This window comes from Micromys minutus (assembly GCF_963924665.1).
Source record: "Micromys minutus genome assembly, chromosome: 4".
Taxonomy (NCBI): Eukaryota; Metazoa; Chordata; class Mammalia; order Rodentia; family Muridae; genus Micromys; species Micromys minutus.
This window is the reverse complement of record NC_137973.1, coordinates 58,423,505-58,441,610: the sequence shown is the minus strand read 5'-3', so window position 1 is coordinate 58,441,610 and position 18,106 is coordinate 58,423,505. Positions and strand designations below refer to the sequence as shown.

The following is an 18,106-nucleotide window of genomic DNA, read 5'->3' as shown; positions in this document are numbered from 1 at the left end:
ATACAGAGAGCCAAAATAATCCATTATATCTGGGTTATAATATGGATGATAATATAATCCAGAAAAATGTTTAGTAGTTTGGGAATTCATTTCTCTCTTCTGTAGAGCCACCTTCCTGAAATCTCAGCTTCCCCAGACTCTAGAGTAAACTTTTAAACATGCTTGAACATGAGCTGCCATCACTATAAATGGAGGCTTCAAAAGAAGCAACATCTGGGCTGGACCACCAACGCCAAGTGGTTACAACTATATCGGCACAACTTTGATGAAAGGCATGTCCAAATCTGGAGAGTTAAATGTTACCAGTCCAAAACCAATATTGTGTTGGGTTAATCTACTGCTTTCTTTCCTCAAAAGCTAGTTAATGGGATTAATTATAAGCAAGTATGTAGCAACCCTATTAGTACCTACATTTATTCTTTATTTGTAGCTTTTCCCACAACCTTCTTGGAAAGAAAAGATAACATAACAACCACAAACCACAAACAACAACTACAAAACCCTTATGAGCATTCTCTCATTTGTCAGGTCTATTCTTAATTGTTTTACTATTTTCTACCCATTCAAGTAAAATTAAGAAGAACTTTGAAGCTATGCACTTTCTGCCTTACTCCTGTAATTCCATTTTGTAACCACTTTGCCTGAACACTGTCAAACATGGTGTTCAGACTCAATAACATCTCCCACCACAGCCCCAAAGCCCAGCAACTGGTATTTGCTCCAGGTAAGGAAGCCCCTCCCTAATCCTATGATGTCAATTTTCAGCTCAGAAGATGGTAACTGAGTTGTTGTCCATTATTTCTTGGGTCTACTTTACCTGCTTTTTTTCTGTGAAATTACTTTTCTACCTCTTTATACATATGAAAACAAAAGACTGAAATATAAGAACTATAATGTTAGAACCCACTTGGCTACTCACAGTAATACATGCAGGCCTTGCCCCCTCACTAACAGGTATACTTTCAGAGATAGATTTGAGTCCCCTGCTAACAGACATATGGGTGCCAGGATCTCTCACCTGGACAAATGAGTTTAAATCATAGGATGTATTTATGACCGTGCTCCTCCCCATCCCTCCTTTCTCTATTGCCTAGGTGTGAGAAGTCACTCTCCACTTCTGCCTCCCAGGCTCCGAATCTTCAGACATTCTGCCACACTGTTTTCTCTGATGGTGGAGACTGGACTCTCCTGAATGATTCTCCATCACGCTATTGTTCCTTTGTCTGTTGTAATAAACTGTACACCCAACAATCTACCTCAGCATTTCTCTTGAGCCTTCATATGAGACCCTTTAGAAATACATCACCCCAGCTGAATTGTAATTTTTTGTCAGATTCAAGTGTAGGACTCTTTTAGGCACGTAGTTATTGGTTTATCTGAACTTAACAATACTAGTAGACCTGGCAAGAGTTAATGAAACTAGGTATTGTTCTGAAGTCAAAAAGACATAGTAAATATCCTGTCTCTGGAAGTTGCACATTAATGCTAATTCAAGGAATCCAGAACACTGGCAAGCATGCTCCTTGGACTCAATAACATCTTCCCAATGCTTGATGCCACCTCAGCCGCAAAGGCCAACACCTGCTATTTGCTCCAGGTTTTCAAATATATCTATTTTTAAACACCCAGAAATTCATGTTTTTATATTGGACTTTGTGTATCACAAAATGAGGAAAAAAATTAGTTCCAGTAGGGAATATTCATTTCAAGCTTTTTAGTTACTGATGACACCATCTGATAAGATTTCAGACCTTTCTCTTTTCTCTTTTTTTTTTCTTCTTTTTTTTTTTTAAAGCTATTGTCAGTTACTGCATATTTTATAGGGTAGTGTCTCTACTTGAATGATGGTGAGCTACCTGGTATAAGCTGTTTCACCTCAGACATGATTAAATTATATTTCTTCCTGTCTGAACAAAGATTATATTGAAAAAACAAGAAGGATTTGGCACTAGGGAAATACATGTTAGTATTTGACAAGTGAGAAACAGGGCAGGAAAATATCAATATGAGATGAGGCCATGATAAGAATCTAAGAAAAATAACAGAGAGTTTTCAGAATGTTAAGTGGACAGGAACCTAGCTCTCCTTTTAAGCTGTCGTTCATATGGTTCTATACAGTTTTCAATCTTGATATTCATTTGGCCAAAGCAAGCTGGTATTCAATGAATTCAGAATACCCAATTGCTTTTAGTTTCCTAACACCAAAGATTTAATGTATAATGATAACTGGATTTTAGAATGTAGAAATTATTCAAATTCACACTTTCTGTTTTAGGGTAGATTAAAAAAAGTTAATGTCATATTTTTAAATGTGTAGAATCACAGAAACAGTGAGGAAGAGAGATGCTCAGTGGTTAGGACAGTGTACTGTTTTCACAAAGATCCTGATTCAGGTTCTAGTCTCTATATCCAGTGCTTTACAACTACCTACATCCCCAGTGCCTGGGCATCTGGGGCTTTCTTCTGACCTCTGTAGGTACCACTTGCACATGGACAAGCACAAGCAGAGATGTTCATACATACACTGACTTAAAAATAATAAAAATGAGCTTATATTCATATCAACAAGATGCATTTCTAAATGCCAGCTAGTCAATATTAATATAAAAAACTGCTGAAAAGACATGAAGTTCAATGATATTATAGACTAGAACACAGAAAGAACAGCTCTACTTTGGTGTAGGAAATAGAAAGAACATGAATATTAATGTTGGAAGCGGGATGAGAACTCTCCTGCCCCTCCTAGTAGAACTCATGCCTCTTAGACTTCACAGTAGTTATAAAAGTTAGACAACAGAAACATAAAGGATTTTTCTAGTAATTTAATCTGGTTTCCTTCCTTCAGGCTCACGAATTCCCAAGGTGATGGAAAGAACTATATATTTTCTGAATCTATTTTAAGCACACTAGAGAGGAGGAATATTGGTATAGTACTTCATGAGCCTTCAAGTTTTCTTAGTCTTATAGGGTGTTAGATTATATATGTCTCCAGGATGCTAGTGGTGGAAACTACTTCTGCACTGTACCATGTATCTACTAGTAAACATCGATAAGCTTTATCTATAATTGTATATGTTGATGCCATTTTGATGTCTTGTTTCTTCCTAATTAAAAAATCTCGAAGAATCTCATTAACAATACTGGTCTGTAATGTTTCAATTAAACCCAAATTATATTTATTATGTTATAAAATGGAAGTATTTTTCTAAAACAGTAATTGCTTCAGAGTACAGAAATCTCAGACTATTGCTATCTCAGAAATAATTGAAGTGACTGACTTTACATCCTTACAGATGTTTTTTAGGGAAACCTCAGTTACATTGCTCTTAGTATGTCCAATTGGGATCCACAGCTATCCCTGTACAATGTTCAAGACCACATAATTGTGACAGTATTCCATTTGCTTACTAGAAAGCAATTGGAAGTTAGCTTAATCCTTGGTAGGTTTTACCTTCTAGATTTTGTGGATTAATCTATAAAAGAATATCCTCTAAGAATATGTGAAGCCAATATTATCAATTGGTATATCTACTTTCTCTCACTGCCATCTTGTATCTTGCATACAAGAACAATATGTTAAAATTTTGTTTTAATTCTTCTGTGGAGGTCAGGTTAGTTCCTACAATGTATCTATCTGGGCCTTGACTTATTTTTTCTTTCTTTTACTTTTCTTAATTTTTTAAGTTTGGAGAGTTTTATTGATGCTTCCTTTTTATTATATTTTTAATAGGAATATTTAAATTATTTATTCAAATTTGATTTTATTTGGTAGGTCATATGTATGTGGAAATTCATCTATTTCTTCTTAGATATTTTAGCATAGATTTTAAAAAATACGTTCCTATGCTTCTCTGAATGTCCCAGTTTCTGTACTAATGTTTTAGTCTTCATGTCTAATATTAATTTGGGCTCTATCTTTCTTTTGATTAATTTGGCTAAATATATATCAATCTTCTTCATCTTTTCAAAGAACCAACTTTTCATTTTATTGATTTTCCTGTGATTTTGTTCTTGTTGTGTATTTCATCCTGTTTCCAACATAAAGACTTATAGCCTTGGCCTTTTCTACACCAGAACATTGATTTAAGCCCAAATTTTTATGGTTTATTTTGATCATTTTACTTTCTTTCCTACTTTTAGAGATTATATTATAATTATATTATACTTGCATCATTTCTCTCTTCCCTTTCCTACTCCCAAACCATCTTATTATATACACTCTCCCTTGCTTTTTTAAATGTGCAGCCTCCTTTTTTATTAATTGTTGTTACATGAATATATGTATATATTCTTAAACATAACCAACTCTGTCTATGTGATGCTGTTTATTGTATGCTTTTAGGACAGACCACTTGGTCCTGGATAAGCAATAGATATGCTCTTCCCTGGGAAAGATAGTTTTCCCTATTCTCAACATTTCTTAGGTGCCCACATTAAAATGCAAAGTTATGAAGCTCACTCTCATTGAATACATCTAGAAAACAACTTAAGTATCTGAAGCTCAGGGAACAGTAGAGCAGAGGGAGCAGAAAGACTGTTAAAGCTAGAGGATCAAGAAGGTTGCTGAGATAGTGTGTAATGTATCTCAGTAGGTAATTTGATACGCAGTAATGGCAAAGTTATACTCATAGTCCTTCTGATGGCAGCATGAATGTGAGTTGAACAATGATAACAAGAACAGATGAGCTAATGTGGTTGGGGATAGGAGAGTGGACCACAAGGCCTCTACTCTAAACCCAGAATTTCAGCCCTGATTTTTTATCATTTCTACCTGTGTATTCATTTGTTGTTTGTTTGACTTTTTTTTTAAAGGACTTTGGGTACAATATTAAGTTATTAGTATGAGCTCTCTCCAGTTTGTAAACAGTGTGTTGTAAACTTGAAGAGAGAAAATGTCACAGGTTTTAGGACCCTGTATTTTTATTTTTATATCCAACTGTGCATTGTTTTGGTTTCCATGAATTTGTGTACTTTTGTCATTTCTAATTTTGTTGATATGAAGCTTTATTCCTTTGTGGCTGGATAATATGCAGGATGTCATTTCAATATTCATAAATTTGTTTAGATTTGGTCTCTATCCTAATGTTTGGCTTACTTTGAAGAAAGTTCTATAACGCTGTGGAGAAGAAAGTCTATTTGTTATTGTTTGGATGAAATGGTCTATAGCTGACTGTTAGCTCTGTGTGATTTATGATGTCATTTAGCTTCAGAGCCTCTCTATTTAGTTTTTCCTGGATGACCTCTGTATGGGTCAGAATGAAGTATTGAGGTTGCCCACTGTAGCTGTGTTGGGTCATGATGTCTGTAGCATGTTTCTCTACCAAACTGAATGGTACCTACTTTGATTGCTACTTCTGTTCACTGTGCTCATTTTGAGCAACAGTATTCTTTAATACATCCCTGAGGATCATTTGGCCAATCCAGACTTCATAGTACCATAGAAAGATATGCTGTTCTATCTGCACTACCCACATCTCTTTTTGCTTTCTGTGTGCTGATTTAGCTCCTTTATCCAAATAGTCTATTTTGAATTGACCACCAATTTAAATGCTAAAAGCAAGCACAGATTGCCACTAGATACAAGGAGACTTCTGACATTTGTATGTCATGATGAGCCTTTTAAGTTAGGCTTACATCCTTGCAGTAGTAAGGGTGTTTTTCTTGCTTCACCATCACAAATGATGCAATATTAAATGCAATATTATCTGCTACTTCAAAAGAATTAATTTGCATCTCAGAATGATGCTTTATGAATTGTATTAGATTCAATATTGAAAGCTTGATGTAGAAACCTATTAATTAGTCATTCAAACAATGATAGGTAGAAGCAGTCAGACATGGACAGGATATATATAGAAGAGGCAATATGCAGAGCGCTCAGGATGGCTGAATTCCTCTTAAGGATGCTAGACCAGATATGGATTGAGTGGAACCAGAGAATGAAAACAAAAGCAAGGCATCTTCTGAAAGTACATTCTCAATGAGGACAGTGGAAAGGACCAGAGCATCTATTGAGACTACATTCTCAATGAGGACTAAAGAAAAGCAACAGTTTTTATCTTAATTTTCACTGATATTCACATGTAACCTCAACTTTTGACAATATCTTTTATAATTCTGTAGTAATTTAAAAATCATTTTTTTTGCTAAAGCATGCATAGCCTCCATTTTTCTTATCTCATATTAATTAGGAGCCCAACATACAAATTCAACAGTCTTATCTGTTTTGATATAGGCAAATATTCACTTTTATGGGAAAAGATTTAACATCCAGATAACTCATTTCAATTCCAATATAATTCACTATTCTTATTTAATTTACAAGTTACTTTATGATTTTGCAAACAACACAGGTTTGTTTACATTCAATTTCCTTATGACTTTAAAATATTTTATATAAATTACTGAACAAAAAGCCATTTCAAACATAGCCAGGGTTCCTTTGTAGTTTTATTTAAAGCATTCACCTCTTGTTTTGTGCGTGAACATTTCTTACATTAAGCAAGGTGGTTATGGCATAAATCCCATTATCTCCTGTGTTCCATGTGCAATGAGATGTAAATGAGGACATGCTTCTCCTAGAACTCAGAAATGAAATCATTATGAGAGAAAAATCAGAGAGCTGAAATAATCCAGACATCTCATGGTTGTGTGGTCCCACACTGCTGAGACTCACTTTCATAGCTAAAAGGACACAACTTAAAGCAATAGACCAAACTTTGTATTAGATGTTCAATAAGGTTAATAAAGAATTAAGTCTTAGGTAAGTGATAACAACCCATCATTACACATTTTCAATACAGCTTTCCACAAGTGGAAATTCTTTAGAGATTTTATGTGTGTCTACTGATATATTGACCTATTTATTAACTTGAAATACTATTTGAGCTAAACATATGCTGTTGATTAAATTTAAAAAGTTAATTTGGGCTTCAGAACTATTTATTAATGTGTATATTTACCACATTTTTTAAAATGTGAAAAGCATTGAGAGGCATTATTATACTATAAATACATTACATATATCTATACATGCTTAATAATGTCTTCTTGGCAAGCATCATAAATAATCTTACTGCTTTGGGAATGAAGTCTACTGTCTCTTTCATACACCTAAATTTTACCAACTACTCTTGAGAGGAATTGTTTAAAAAAATCTGAATAGGAAGTTGATAATGTTGACTGTTAACCTGAAGATAAAAAAGAAAGTTCTCAAACTTCATACCTCAAAGACCTAGGAAAGAAGACAACACTAAGGTCAAGTGAACATAAAGAAAAAGAAAATAATAACTATAGCAGAAATATATAAAATGAAGATGATAAAACAATGAAAATTTATAATCAATTACTTCCAAGTTGAGACTTAAAAAACTTATAAAATTAACAGAAAAGAAGAAAGATATGAGTTCTAGATAATGAAATCCGAGACAAAAGAAAAACAATGTAACCATTGCTACAAAATACAAAAGATTTTGAGGTTACCATAAGTATCATATATCAAAAAATCAAGGTACGAGGTTGAATTTTTTTGGAAATATAAATCTAATAAAAATCACAAAAAGAAAGTCTAAACAAATTAATGAACAGAAAAATTAAGCCAGTAATTAAGAGTCTTTTAACAGGGGACAGAGAGATGGTTCAGTGTTTAAGATTACTAGTTGCTCTTTCAGAGAACCTATGTTTAGATCCCAGCATCTCAAGTTAGATTGGAACTATCTGTAACTCCAGTTCTTGGGAATCTAATGCCCTTGTTCTGACTTCCAGGTCCATCATGAATGCAGTTGGCACACATACATAGTTCCAGGAATGTCACTCATACACCTATAATAAATATATAATAAATAAATAGTGAAAACCAAGCCAGCTAGTCAGTAGTAGTGAAGTCCTGGATACTGGAGGAGAACTCATTAGCAATATTTTATTAAACCAGTGCAATCCCTAAAAAGAATTTCATTATTTTTCATTATTTTCACTTATAAATGTAGTTTTTACCCTTTATTAAGAAACATTTTTTTTTTTCTACTGACAGAGACTACTACAGAAAACACTACCAATCAAAATAACAGTTGTGTCCAGGTCCAATGGAAGCATCAACAAACATTCATCACCCAATGCTCAGGGAATATTCCTGAAAAAGGAGCAGAATGAGCTTAGTAGCCAAATGATCAAAGGTTGCTGTAAGAAGTGTCTCCTAGGAATTTCAGGAGTTATTGCCCAAACATGAGCTGAACAGATTTGATAGTAATAAACGCACAAAAGTTAGTGAGGGAAAGATCAAGGAGCTTCAACCCTGCACAAAGAACTACAGTCAACTGAAGGATGCAGAGATGGCAGAAATAGTCTTCCCCAGGTTAGATAACACCCGTTGGTTATCCAATACCAAATTGTCAGCTGTGAAAAATATTTATACATATACCATTATATAGACAGGGCAGCTTATATTTAAAATACATACATATATATATATATATATATATATATATATATATATATATATATATATATATATATATATATATGTACATGTATCAAATAACAATTAATAAAAAAGAGGCCATAAATTTGAAAGATAGCAATAAGGGAAGATTGGGAATATGACAGGGGGGGAAGGAAAGAGTAAACCGATGTAATTATATTACAATCTCAAAAATAGTCTCTACAAAGGAATTCAGTATTTTCTGATTTCACTGAAGACCAAGGAAATATTTTGTGTTAATATCAATTTTTCTTAAATTTGTCAAAAAATTTGATGAAGTAAACTTCCTAACACCTGTTATGAAACTAGCAGTACCCCAATAGTAAGTACACAGAACAATACAACAAAAGCAGAGAAATTATTTGTTAATTTATAAATATGGGTATAAAAACTCTCAGGGATAGGAGACATGGAACACATTAGCCAAACAACCTCAACAGTACATTAAAATAATCCTTCATCATTCTCATATGGGATTTATTCTAAGGATGAAAGGATAGTGAAGAAAATAAAAATTGTGAAATGTTATCTATTTATCATGTTAAGACATGAATAAAGAATTTAATCATCTAATTGCTTACAAAAATCATTAGAAAAGTGACCATCTTTTCATGATAAATACTTTATGAATTAAGGATATAAGAAAAATAAGACAACACATAAAAGATATATATTAAATTCACAACCAACACCATATTCTCTAGTGAAAATTTCCCAAGAAATCAAACTGTATCAAAGAAAAGATTTGAAATGTAGATTTCTAGTCAGTGTCAGTAATATAATTTGTACATAAAGACTATAGCCATGAGCTGTTTGTGGTAATATATACTAGCCATCTCTTCAGAGGCAGAGGCAGAGGCAGAGGCAGAGGCAGAGGCAGAGGCAGAGGCAGAGGCAGAGGCAGAGGCAGAGGCAGAGGCAGAGGCAGAGGCAGAGGCAGAGGCAGAGGCAGAGGCAGAGGCAGAGGCAGAGGCAGAGGCAGAGGCAGAGGCAGAGGCAGAGGCAGAGGCAGAGGCAGAGGCAGAGGCAGAGGCAGAGGCAGAGGCAGAGGCAGAGGCAGAGGCAGAGGCAGAGGCAGAGGCAGAGGCAGAGGCAGAGGCAGAGGCAGAGGCAGAGGCAGAGGCAGAGGCAGAGGCAGAGGCAGAGGCAGAGGCAGAGGCAGAGGCAGAGGCAGAGGCAGAGGCAGAGGCAGAGGCAGAGGCAGAGGCAGGCGGATCTCTATGAGTTCAAACAAAACGTAAGTTACAAGTTTTAGTCTAGCTAAGATACCTAGTGAGATCCTGCTTGGAAAAAAAAATCCTCATGATTTAGATTTAAAACTACAACTCATTTAATAACACTGACACTGTTGTATAATGTATGAGTAGAACACGTACTGGGTTTAGAAGAATTGTGAGGAAAAGTTCACCTCCTTTGATACTTTTATCCAATTCTTGAGGTCCACCTGGATACTCCTTGTAGAAAATGGTATGCGTAAATAGCCCACAGGTCTGTCGAGGGAGAACCTGAAGACAAAGGTAAAAACAGCACACTAGTAAGATTTAACTAGGAACTGTTACTACTCTCATGAGGTTACAGTCAAAAATTGTTCCTGATGTTTTACTTCAATCAAGAGTTGATGCTGTCTAGAGAATATCATTCTGAGTGAGATAACCCAGTCACAAAAGAACAGACATAATATGCAGTCACTGATAGTGGGATGCTAACCCCCAGAGGCTCGCACTGCCCCAGAAACAACTCACAGACTGTAGGAAGTCCAAGAAATAAAGAAAAGAAAACAAAACAAGAAAATCTTTACACAACAAGAAAACTTTGACTATTTTCATGTTACATTTTGTTTTGCATGTACTTTGTGCTCATTGTAACTATTGGGTTTTCGATGCATACTGTCAAACCTTTAAAAAGATCAAGTACTGACTGTTCATATAGATTTATGTAAAAATTATTTTAAAATATGAAAAAAAGTACTGACAAAAATGTATTGTATAATTTTACGCAAAAAATGCTTGAAATCTGTACATTTATCTTTGTTTTTTTAAAATAAAGATGTTAGAAAAAAGAGTTGATGCTGGTTTAATGTTATACAGAGCAGTGGAGTAACTGAATAAAAAATACAATTTGTAGTTTAGAACATGTACTCGGTTAACTTATTTCTATAAATCTAAACTACTGCCTGACTTGTGGGAAGGGATAAAAAGCTGTCCTGGGTTTTATTTCACTCCGGCAGCTTCTGAGGTTACACTTATCATTTTACTAAGCTACTCCTCTCCTTGTTTCTCATAGTCAGGATTGTATAATTTGCATGCAGGTCTGGGATTCAAAGGACCCTTCCTCCCCTCACCATCACTTTGTCTGCACCACCCCACTTTTAATTCATCTCAGTAGTAGTCAAACTATTTAGTGACTGTTTCTGAAAATTTTTTTTGTTTAATTCTTCTATAAATATGGATGTTCAACAAACTAAACTAATCAGAAAATTGGCTCTAAAAATCTTTTTTTTTTTGAATAATAAACTACTTACAGTCTATCAAGTAATGCACTCAGTTATCCAAGAAAGTCATGATAGCATTTATCTTTCAGTTAATTTTTATGACTAAATTCAAGGTAAATTTAAACATGTAGTTTTGGCTAAAAGGAACATTTTCTTTCATGCTATGTTCAGTGATTGCAGAAGGAAAGAACATCTCAGTACTTCCTTGTTTTTAAATTTATGTGAATCATTCTTTTTATTCCTTCTGATTTCTTAGATATCAGCTGTACTGTTGCCGTTATCAATGATTTCAGGTGATAAGCTATGTTCTTTGGTTCACTGCTGCTACATTTTAATAACGATATAATAAAACCCTATGACAAAATTACAGCATGCAAAATTCAGGTAGCTATATATTCCTGTCTTTCCTGTTTAGATAGAGATTGGATATAGAAATAGTCATATTGATAGATAGTTCTTGTAGCAATATGAGTGTTGAGCCAGGTTAGTGTAAATATTGAACAGAAATAAGATAGTTTGAAACTCTTGCTTGTCAAGGTAAATCTTGATAACCAATGACGGAAACAGTTGAAGACATCTGGAACTGGGGGTGAGAATTTTAAAACTGTTTATTTGAGAAGCAAGGAAATGATGCCACCATTTTTACCCCATGAATGATGCTAAATTCCCAGCTAAAATTCATATAGTTTCACTCTTATTCCTCATAATGGATACATAATTTTTAAAATACATGGGAATCATAATTTATTAGCTAATTAATACATTTAAAATAGAATTATATGCTGCTTTTTCTTGAAATAACCAAGAAAGAACGAAAATAAATAATGCCCTAAGATGCTCTGAATGCCTGAAAGTCAAAAAAAAAAAAAAAAAAAAACACTGGCCAGATGGATTTAGCTCTCAGATGTCATTGTTTCCTTTTATCTGTTGGTAGGGAACTGACTAGAGAGTTGTTTCTTGATCCATAGAACAACACCCTACCATTAGCTCTTTGTAATACCACCCAAACAAGTAGTACTGATGAATTCCTTAGGAGAAGCATAGGAATGCCAGACTATATTTCAAATAAAAACCGCCAGTGGATAATCTATTCAAAACTCATCCGCACTATTTCTGGATTGTTACACAGTCACTAAGATCATTCCACACCCTAGGGAGCGAGCCTGTAGTCAAATAGTATGGCATGGCATGGACAGTCACCTTCATGGCATGTGGAAACTTGTGACAGTCATGAAAAAGAAGTTCCGTGTTGCATCCTTAGACAAACTATTTATCCCTTCATTTACAGCCATCAAGAGCCTCCATACACAGCAGTATGTGCTCACCATGATGCTATTGTGAATGAAGCCCTTTCTGTACCGTGCGGGTTTCAGGTGTGGATACTCTTCAGTGCTGGTGACCTGAATACCCCAGACCTTCTTCCAGGCTGCATACAGCTGAATATGGACTGGGTAGACCCCTGAGTGATGAGGGGCCACTGCATAGCCCAGGTTGATCGGAATTCCATGTTCCTAAAAGAAGTTAGAAGAACACCATTATGATATGGAGCCAACTGAATCAATTAAACATCTTTATATTTACTTGGCATATATACTAAGATCCCTATTAAGTAGGAGAAAAGAATCAAAATAGGAAGATGGAGTTTTTAATCTTCATTTCGTCAGCTTCATAGAGATCTGATGCCACACTAAAATGGATGCAGTGCATACTTTGAGCTTGTTTTGTGTGAATGAGGTTAAATGTGACATTTATACACATTAAGTTTAAGAAGATGGTAGTATTGTGAGTGACTCTCCTCTGAGCCATGCAGGCACCATCTTGGGACACTCAGATGTCCCCCTTGCAAAAGATGTCTCCTGTTGGGCTTGTTAATGATTAACATTCCTGAATCTCAGCTTGGAAAAAGGCATGCAGTCTCAACTTAGTCTCCAGTTTCTCCCTGTCATCTGCTTTAGGCAACTTTGGACTAATTGCATGTGACCTCCTCTAGAAGAGTATAGGTTGTACATCTGCAGGGTAGATTGGGGTACCCTCTATGAACTATGTGGTTACAGGAAGATCCTTACCCCTGCTGGTAAGGCTTTTTACATGTAACTGATTGGGGAAGGAAAGGAAGCCAAATGAATTTATTGGCTTCTCCTAGTGAACTTTGGCAGAATTCTGGCTTTGTCGTTGGGACCTGAGGTGAACATTGTTTATTTCTCACCTCTGGGAATTTAGCCACAATGTATCCCCTTACCAGGCAGGTGAAGGAAAAAAGTGTATAACTTGAGAAATTACCTAAATACAGAATAGGGAGATGAAAGAAGACTCCTGTGTGTGTGTGTGTGTGTGTGTGTGTGTGTGTGTGTGTGTGTGTGTGTATGTGTGTGCTCATGCACGCACAGGATGTGGTATTAAAGCACACTAGGAATGTAAATATGATTCATAAAGTAAGTAGAGCTTTTCTGCTTGTTTGTTTGTCTGGATTTAATAGTATTTGAATCTTCTGAATCTATTGTGTTTGTTATTTCCTTCAAGAAGAAATTTGAGGATGTCAAGATCAAAGTCATATATTATGGAGTTCTTTTGTGATAAAATTTGGATGAAAACTGGTAACAAAACAAGATTGCACATGGTCGGTTTAAAGGGCAGGACATTAATGGATACAGAGAACTGGAAAGAGTTAATGTCCAGGACAGTTTTACATACTAAGGATAATGGGAATGTAAAAATTAGATCTCTCAGTTTGCCATAAACTTGAGAAACGTAATTTGCTTTACAAGGCATACAATTTACTGTGAGGTATTTTAATATATAGTCAACCCCAAACGACTTCAGGTAAACATTTAAAACAAGAATGTGAAAATATTTCAGTCTTTAATGTTATATTTCTAGGTTTGCGAAATAGATCTGCAGCTTTCTAATTTCTACTTCTTTTTATAACTTTCCCTTTAAATGCTTATCTGCTTTATAAAATTTTGTAGGTCTAAAGCTCGTCAATTGAGCTTATAAATGAGAATTTATAGTCAGATATGAAAGTTGATTGAATCAATAAACAGAGCACAAAGTCATTGGCTCTTGATGTTTATATTGTCTGTTACAGGCACACAGCACAGGGAAAGAATTTAGTCTAGGATGAGAGGCAGGCAGCTAGCGGATCTTCGGGGCATCACCCACATACTACATTGTCCCCATAGACAGACGCTAAATAGTTCATGTCACTATTTTTCTTTTATGGGATGACACACATTTTTGTAGCCAAATTTAGTTCTATTTCATCAGGACTGTTTTCTTACATCTATTATAATAAATGACTCTATAAAAACACTGAATTATGAAATCAATACTATAAAATGAGCTAGAGCCTTTTTCTAGGCATGAGGGAAAACCAACTTCTTAGTACTAGCAAAGAATTGAATTTCATGTGAGAGCCTCGTCCCTTCCCTCCCCTCCCGTCCCCTCTCCTCACTTCTCTTTTCTCTGCTTTTCTTGTCCATATATTTGTGAGTCCAGAAATCAAATTCCGTTCCTCATTGATAGCAAGAGAATGTTTTATCACTGAGACAAAACCCAACTTTTAAGTTTTCTGTGCAAAACAAAGTTGGAAAATTCCAAAGAGGCAGTGCCTATGTCACCAGGACCCAGGAGAGGGTCCTTCACTGAACTGCAACAAACACCCTTTGTTCTGGTGCCTGGTAAATGATAATGAAGGTGAGGGTAGGAAATGATGAAGATGAGGGATCACCCAGTAAGCAAGGTGTCCATCCCACCACAACATTACCAGTGAAACTGAGATGGACTTCCATGTGTAAGAAATCTGGGGACAAGGGTGTCCACATTCCTTTTTCAGGTACATAGAATCGGTGTGGCTCTTTTGCCTGGAACAGGCAGCATTTGTGACACCTGGAAAAGGGAATTTTCCCTCCCTGTTCTTATTCTTGCAACTGTTTCCTACCAAGGCGATAAGAGTCCCCTATGATTAAGTGTATGGCAAAACAAGGGCACAGCAACTTGAATATCCTCCCAGAAGAAATTCATTGGGCTCACTTTCTACTGTGGTTTGCTGCTTTACTCCAAATGTGAGGTTTCACGGGTCAGAAAAGCAGAATACTGTCCCAGAAACAAAGAGATTAAAATAAAGTCTGCATGAGGAATTAAAATAACAAACAACTATTGTCCATCTTAAGAAAGGCGTTTCACTTCTGAAATGTAGCAAATGGAACTGTAGAACTCTTCATGAAAAATCAGGAGGGAAAAGCTGTCAGCTCGGTGAGCAGGGAGGAAGGGTCAGTAAGAAAGATTTGATTATACTTATTGATTTTGGGAGGCTTGATGTAATGCTATCAGTAAGGTCATGCCATTGCAGGGGAAACTGGAGCTCAATCAAAATAGTAAATCACACTAGGTAATTAGGAGTTTATACTTTTTTAATCAAAACGATAGCAGAAAGTGAAAAAGGAATTCCCTTGTAGGTCTTTACCTGTCGCCAAGGGGTTTACTGAGTTAGAACGCTCCATTCTTAACTGTCCACAGCTTAAAATCCAATTCACGGGGAGTTGGTCAACTAAAACATACACTAAATGTCATATTTACACAAGATCATAGCACTTACAGACTTTGGAAGGCCTTTCCATGTAAATCTAGGAAACATGCAACCCATCTAAGATAGATACAAATGATAGTTGAAAAATAAAACTCAAGATTACCTTTATGATTTACTAACATGTCATGCAGGATAAAAAGATAACAGGCACCACAACCGTGTAATGTTACATAATAAGAAACTGCCAGGGTGGAGTTTAAAAAGGGACATCCTTTTAACTGCATTCCAGAATGACGTGCTTTACAAAAAGGAGTATGACCCAAGTGTATATTTTTCAGTTAAATTCCTATTTCTTGCAGGGGGGGGGGTGTATGGCGTGGTGGCAGTAATGTGGTGAGACAGTGTGGTAAATTGTTGATATATGCGATTGTTTTTTTTTTTTTTTTAATCAGTAGTAATAAAATACATTTGGAATTAGAAGTGGTAACAGCAACAGAAACAAAGGGACTTTCAAAACAGTCCTCACTGGCCACATACTCTAAGCAGTAGGTTTCGGCTGCTTGGTATCTACTAAGTTGTTTTCAGTTTATCTCTAGTGTGAGTCTGATTATAATCTTATGAGGATTGGCGATTATCCAAAAAAAAAAAAAAAATGATGGACAGTGAGGCTAAGAGTAAGCACATAGCTTTTTCATGTTCACAAGTGTAAGAGTCACACTTAGTGTATGTGTCTGCTTTCCCGTGTCTGCTCTGCTCTGACGAGGTGGGATTGTCTCGGTTTTATACTATGGCAAGAGAACGCCTCTTCATTCTGGTTTTGCTTAGAAAAGTTATATAAAGTACAATTCACCATTAAAAAAAAAATCTCCTTTGCTGTTAGCACTTTTAATGCAAATGAGTTACAGCCAATTAGGAGAACCAGGATTGCTTTTGGAGAGCAGTGGGAAGCAAAGGTTAAGTTCTTGTTGGAAAGGAAGACCTTGAAAACAAGACAGTGCACCAGCAGTGTGGGGTGGTGTTTGCAGGGCAACAGGAAGCCTATTACTTGTGACTCTGCTTTAGTGGTCTCTCTGAAACAGTTGCCCCTGGGGAACCAGTTCTCTATGGCCCCTTGAGTCCCTGAGAAGTTCAGGACAGTCTGCCCTACTGCCCTTATAAAGTTTTTGTGAGCCCTTAAGGCACCGAGCCCATGCTGTCCTTGTTAAAAGTGGTGCGGTGTTTTAAACTTGGAAAACTGAAGGGCAGAGTTAGTTTTGCATTTTCTAATACATATTACAGGTAATCAGTGGATTCAGGTAAGGTATCTAATGGTTTAAATTCTAGGAAATCAAGAGAAAAAAACTGTACAATATTTTTATTATTTAATATTTATATTTTAATTTAGTTAGGTTATTGATATTGGTAAATGTCTATTACCTCTATGATTAAATATTATATATATATATGAACATTGTATAATTTTAATATGGAGTTAGGTGTTATGTATATGTATATGCATGTATATAATGACTGGATGTTGTGTACTTGGTTGCAAGCTGGTAGCCTAGAGTAAATGTATAGGAGAGTCCTGATCCTTTAAATGATAAATAGTAGACACATCCAAGCAATTGGATATATCAGGTTTGGTGCCACAAGACCACAATCCCAGCACTTTAGAAGCAGGAGACTCATTCACCCAGGATTGTACTCAGCTATATAACAAGCTGTAGGCCTGAATGAGACACACTAAGGTTCCATTTCTAACAATCAAGTAACCAACAAGCAGTTCAATTCCTCTACACTTGAAATAATTTTAAGTTCGTGATTTGTGTCAAGTATTCTCTTATATTCTAGGCCTTCGCTGGATGTAAGCTAGAATTTCTTCTGCTGTCTGATGTCTGGAGTGGACTACAGAAAAATATAGATGAGAGCATCACAGCTCTTGTTGAAATTTTTGTCTGAATATTTGACTTTAAAAAACATCTTTATCATTTGAATAGGCAAACATTTTGTTTCTGGGAAAATGATATCCTTGACTTAAACATTTATTAAGGTTTAAATTTATTTCCAAATAGTATTAGCTGCAATGATATAATACTTTCATATCTAGTAGTATAAATGTTACCTTATGGTATCTTTCAAATATCAGAAATAGTTCTTCATTTATGTGTTTTCACTCTCCTTGTCCCCACATTCTCAATTTTTGGGAGGATTAATGTAGGGACTCCCAGGCTTTCCTCCATGCAGACATTTATATGTTGAGCATTCAATGTCACCTAGTAGGTTCTGTACTGGCTGGTTTTGTGTCAACTTGACACAAGCTGGAGTTATCATAGAGAAAGGAGCCTCTGTTGAGGAAATGCCTCCATGAGATCCAGCTGTAAGGCATTTTCTCAACTAGTGATCAAGGAGGGATGGCTCAACCCATTTTGGGTGGTGACATTCCTGGGCTGGTAGACCTGGGTTCTATAAGAAAGCAAGCTGAACAAAGCCATGGGAAGCAAGTCTGTAAGTGATATCCCTCCATGGCCTCTGCATCAGCTCCTGCTTCCTGACCTGCTTGAGTTCCAGTCCTGACTTTCTCTGGTGATTAACAGCGACGTGGAAGTGTAAGCTGAATAAACCCTTTCCTCCC

At 35.9% G+C, this 18,106-nt stretch overlaps 1 protein-coding gene across 1 annotated transcript in view; it reads right to left on the bottom strand.

Annotated features, from left to right (window-relative positions):
* LOC308419471 (bifunctional heparan sulfate N-deacetylase/N-sulfotransferase 4) overlaps positions 1 to 18,106 on the bottom strand; it is a gene marked incomplete at both ends in the record, with an annotated part of 319,742 nt that overhangs the window by 110,698 nt on the left and 190,938 nt on the right. The window contains 2 exons of the mRNA XM_080915202.1: positions 9,853 to 9,981; positions 12,293 to 12,478. Of these exons, the coding sequence (XP_080771328.1) occupies positions 9,853 to 9,981; positions 12,293 to 12,478 (315 nt within the window). The remainder of the gene's footprint in view (positions 1 to 9,852; positions 9,982 to 12,292; positions 12,479 to 18,106) is intronic.